The sequence below is a fragment of the Carlito syrichta genome, unplaced genomic scaffold, assembly GCF_000164805.1.
Source record: "Carlito syrichta isolate Samal-C Ts95f unplaced genomic scaffold, Tarsius_syrichta-2.0.1 Scaffold304335, whole genome shotgun sequence".
NCBI lineage: Eukaryota > Metazoa > Chordata > Mammalia > Primates > Tarsiidae > Carlito > Carlito syrichta.
In genome coordinates this window covers 122,541-127,572 of record NW_007248431.1, presented here as the reverse complement: position 1 = coordinate 127,572, position 5,032 = coordinate 122,541, and the positions used below count along the sequence as shown (strand labels likewise).

General features: G+C 48.5%; 1 protein-coding gene and 1 long non-coding RNA gene across 2 annotated transcripts in view; one reads left to right on the top strand and one right to left on the bottom strand.

Moving 5' to 3' along the window:
• CUNH22orf39 (chromosome unknown C22orf39 homolog) overlaps positions 1-4,698 on the top strand; it is a 4,882-nt gene extending 184 nt beyond the window's left edge. The window contains exons 2-3 of the mRNA XM_021713186.1: positions 67-234; positions 3,482-4,698. Coding sequence (XP_021568861.1) covers positions 67-234; positions 3,482-3,607 — 294 coding nt within the window. The 3' untranslated portion in view covers positions 3,608-4,698. The remainder of the gene's footprint in view (positions 1-66; positions 235-3,481) is intronic.
• Positions 2,497-3,028, bottom strand: LOC103262076. Its single transcript, XR_504397.1, has 2 exons — positions 2,991-3,028; positions 2,497-2,869 (listed from the first exon to the last, which is right to left on the bottom strand). It is a non-coding gene; the product is annotated as an uncharacterized LOC103262076 (long non-coding RNA).
• Positions 4,699-5,032: the final 334 nt, after the last annotated feature.

The following is a 5,032-nucleotide window of genomic DNA, read 5'->3' as shown; positions in this document are numbered from 1 at the left end:
GGGGGGGGGGGGGGGGGGGGGCGGGGTGCAGCCACCGGTCCCGCTCAGGCGCCTCCTTTCGCACAGCCGCCGCGCCCCTGTGAAGCTTACCGCACCGAGTGGAAGCTCTGCCGCAGCGCCAGGCACTTCCTGCTCCACTACTACGTCCACGGCGAGTGGCCGGTCTGCGAGCAGTGGCGGCGCGACCTGGCCAGCTGCCACGACTGGGAGGAGCGCCGCAGCGCCGAGGCCCAGGTGCGCCGGGAGGAAAGCGGGGGAGGCGCGGGCCACCGGGGCATCATCGGCGCTAGGGGATGCCTTGCACGGCCAAGCCCCCAGCCACGTTCCAGGCCCCAAGACCGCAGAGGACTGCGGGATCCCTCCCCTACTTGTGCTTCCTTTCTCTGAAGAGAAATAGCTTAAGTTAATACATCTACAGGACTTTAAGGAGGCGTTAAGGACAACGGAGGAGACAAGCGAGGAGGTGGGTGTAGAATGGCTTGGAGACGGAGGAGGGCCGACTTTCCAGTGTTAGGGTGGTCAGCTGGTTTGCCCAGGAAGTGATACTGTCGAGTCGTGAGTGACCAGGAGCCAGCTCTCGCCGATCCCGGGGGAACGCGACTGAGAAACAGAAAGAAGGCCCAGGTACCTGGAGCAGCGGGAGAGTGGGTTGTTGGAGAGGTACCAAGGACCTGGTGGGCCTCGATAAAGAGTTTGAAGCTTAGCCTAAAAGTGTACTGGGAAGCATAATTTGGTTTGCATCTTTAAAAAATCAACCTGTTTGCTGGAGTATAAAGAATATATTACAGAGGGGCAAGGACCAGTAAGGAGGTGGTTCTAGTTGTCCGATCATTCAGCAGATACTTATGTTGGACACTCTTAGGGATACAGGAGTGATGAGAAAGAGCCCCAGACCTCGAACATCCTCACTCTAGTCTAGAATACAGTGCTCCTTTGAAGCCCCTGTGGGAAGGGAGATGGAGAGAAGCCTGCCTGAAAGTGCAACGCTCATGGGGAGTGCCAGGGAAGGAGAGCCAACAGGACTGGACAACACTTCAGCACTGTTAAATGTATGTGATTCTGAAACATACAAACTGATGTGAAAACCAAACTGCTGTATAAAAGAAAACAATGAAATGAGGCCGGAGGGTGGATTGAGATCAGGAATTTGAGATCAGCCTGGGCAACATTAGCAACATGCCAGTCTCAAAAAAAATTAGCTGGGCATGGTGGTGCATGCTGTAGTCCAATCTACTCTGGAGGCTGAGGCAGGAGGATGACTTGAGCCTAGGAGTTCGAGGCGGCTGCAGTGAGCTATGATTGCCACTACACTCTAATCTGGGCAACAGATTATCTCTATCTATAAGATTACCCTATCTCTAAAAGAAAGAAAGAAAGAAAATAACAAGTCCATAATAAGTGAAAGCCAAAAAATGAAAGAAAGCTTGTAGCCTTTATGGCAAGAGATTAATGACCTTAATATATGTCCACATATATATTAAAAGAGCTCTTCTATATCAATAAGAAAAGTGGGGATGATTTCAGAATAGATAAATGGGCAAAGGGCACAGAGTATATTACAGAGGGGCAGAGTGGAGAGGTGGGCCAACTCCCTGAAGCTTCCCACAGCTGCTCTTTCATTAAAAAGGAAAACCAAATGACCAGGTATACGAGTCAAAACAGTATTTAAGAGTGGTTTGGCATGGTATGGCGCACGCCTATAATCCCAGCACTTTGGGATGCTGAGAGGAGAGGATTGTCTGAGCCGACGGGTTAGAGACCAGCTTGGGCAACTTGGTGAGACCTCATCTCTACAATAAATCTAAAAATTAGCAGGGTGTGGTGGTGCGTGCCTGTAGTTCCAGCTACTTTGAAGGCTGAAGTGGAAGGATCACCTGAGCCCAGCAGGTTGAGGCTGCAGTGGCCATGAGCATGCCACTGTACTCCAGCCTGGGTGACAGAGTGAGACCCCAACTCAAAAAAAAAAAGAGTGGTTTTTGCCCAGCAGAAAGTCAGAATTGATCCTAGGGGTTTGGAGAATTCAGAGTACTTATGCAGTGTTGGTGGGAGTGTCAGGTGTTCTGATTATTTAAATATCAAAGGCATACCTTCTGACCTCAGAGTTCTACATCTGGAAGTTTATGTAGGGAAGTAATTGAATAACAGCACACAGTTAAAAGTTTAAGATGTTTTGCAGTATGATAGTGCAAACACTGAAAGCAACCTAAATTTCACTTAATAGATGTTTCACCAAGTAGCTTTTCCTACACAATGGAGTACTACATAGCCATGGACAAAAATAGATAGTAATCTGCCTGGGCATGGAAAGGTGCCCATAGTATATTGTTCAGTGAAAAAAGTAGGAAGTAAACTAGCCAGCAGAAAGTTACCCCATCTTAAGGGAGACCTGATAGCTATAGAATTTAGGCCTAAAAATGAGTCATGGAAGCTGTTAACTGCCACATTGGGGATGGAGATTTGAGAGTTTGTCATATTCTACTTTGCATTCCTGATAGGTTTTTAAACAAACCAAAACATTTTTATTTGAAATAGAGCTTGAACAAAAACAGACAAGTAGACAGATTAGATTATATTTGTAGAGAGGCCCACATAATACCTGACACCTACCAAAGACCAATAGTCAAGGTCACTGTGATACACTGTCCTGAATCTGTTTTGAGGGACAGTAGCCTAGAGAAGCAGGTGGGTTGAACAGCACTTGTGTGCATCCCAGGGTTGGTAGTCTGTCGTCTGGACCCCTCCCACTTTTCCAGGGCATCCTCTTACCTCATCTTCCTCCCTTCCACCCACACTGCTGCAGCTTTCCACAGGTACTCTTTCAGATTCTTGTCTCAGCTGGGCGCAGTGGCTCACGCCTATAATTCCAGCACTTTGGGAGGCGGAAGCAAGAGGATTGCCTGAGTCCAGGGGTTTGAAACCAGCCTGGGAAATTTGGCGAGACCATGTCTCTACAATAAATCAAAAAATTAGCTGGGTGTGGTGGCACACACCTGTAGTTCCAGCTACTTGAGAAGCTGTGGTGGTCATGAGGATTCCACTGCACACCAGCCTGGGCAACAGAGAGAATCCTACTAAAAAAAAAGAAAAAAATCAGATTCTTGTCTCTCCTCACTCAGTGCCCCCTGACTCATTCTTAGTTGGTGAATTGGCCCCGGACTCACTAAGTCAGCTGAGGCCATTGAGCCCTGAGGCCCAGGAGATGTCTTAAAATTCCTCAGATCATAATGATCTAGACAGTTGTTTTTCACAGTAACTTGTGAAAAAGAACAATCCAGATCTCTATGCTAATATGAAGCAATCGCCAAGGCATGTTAGGTAGAAGCAGCTGAGATGCAGAGTGGTGTGTCCCCTGAGCACCAGTTTGTCCATCTGTGTTTGGGAGAATGATGAGGAGGAGGGATGTACAAGGGCCATGTGAGAGTGCTCAGAGCCCGGAGACCCAGCTATGAGGTGAGAAGTGACCAGAGTCTCATTTGCACAGCGATCCCTCTGTGAGAGCGAGCGGACACGAGTCCAGGCGGCACGGAAGCACGCCCTGGTGTGGGCCCTGAGGCAGCACCCCCCTGCAGACTGGCACCTCCCTCTGCCACAGGAGAAGGACAAGTGACTCATACCCCTGGCCCTTGGCCTGTGCAGCTTCCTCAGGTCTGTGTCAAGTGGGGCTGTTGCATAGCCCTAAGGAATGTGACCAGCTCAAACAGTCTAGTGGATCCCTGCACGCACCAACCTGACTTGGAACATGGAGCAGGACATCACCAGCCCTGCTTGCCTGCCCCTAACCTGCACATAGGGCATTCTGACACTGCAATGCTAAAAGAGACAACTGTACCCACTCCAGAGCTTCCAGGAAGCCAGGCATTGTGGCAGGTACCCATGAGCAGCCAGGACAGGCTGGATACAACAGCACAAGAGATGGCAATCCTGAGGTCTAGGTTCCCAGGTAAACTCTTGAAAGATAGCCCTGACCTTGTGGATACATGGTTGAGTCAGAATGAGATAGCTAAACAGTGTTGCTGCTGTGAATGCCTTTCCTTGTCCTTGGGAAACAGGCCACCATGTCCTGGGCTTGGTATTGTCAGCCCTTGGCATCTGAAGCATGGCGCTCATTCTTCTCCAACTTGCTTGCTGGGTTCCACTGTGGGTGCAGGCCCCTTTGCACCAGCAAGCTTCACCTCTCAGGCTTCAAGGTAGGCCCTTGGAAACACTCGCTTTTAAGAAATGCACACAGCTGTAGAACACACAACCTTGCATAAAAAGGATTCCTGGACTTTTGGTTTAAGAAGTCTAAGCCCAAGACACATGGAATTTAGAACTCCTTCCCTCAAAATTTCTCCTGGTCTTTAATGTAGCAAAAGCTACTTCACTATGTTTGATTCCAAATAGAAGCTGAAAATTTCATTCACATGTGTTAGATTCCACACCTAACAATGTTGTGCTCAGACAGTATGCTTATTCTCTTGTAGATGTTTTAAATATATATTTTTATGAAACTCCAAGAACACTAGTTTTATTACTCATAAAATGGTTCAGCATTCTGTGGCCACATGGAGGCCCAGTTGTGTGTTACCGATGGCTGGGCTAACCGTGTACCCTCCCTTTCTTCCTGGCCCAGGCAGCAGGTCAAACATCTTTTAATTTGTTCTTTAGGGTGAAATAATTGATCAGAAGGACATACATTAAAGAATATTTCCCCTCTTGTGTTTGTTTTCTCCTGTGCTCCCAAGATTCCCTCCCTGTGTCTAGTGTCTGCCTGTGAATGGTGGGGTGTATGTTCACAGGACTCTAAGGGCAGATGAGAGTCTAAAGAGGAGCAAAGTTTCCCCCATCTCCAGGGAAGCTTTGATGTACCTAAGCCAGACAGGGTGTCTCCAGCCTGGCTGTGGCTGCTCTAATAACAAGCGTTTCTGGCCAATGAGGGGAGAGGAAGACTTCAAGAGATGTCCTAGAGTTTTTCTCTCTCTTAAATACAGGGAACACAGCTGAGCATAGTGGTTCATGCCTGTAATGCCACACTTTAGGATACCAAGGTGGG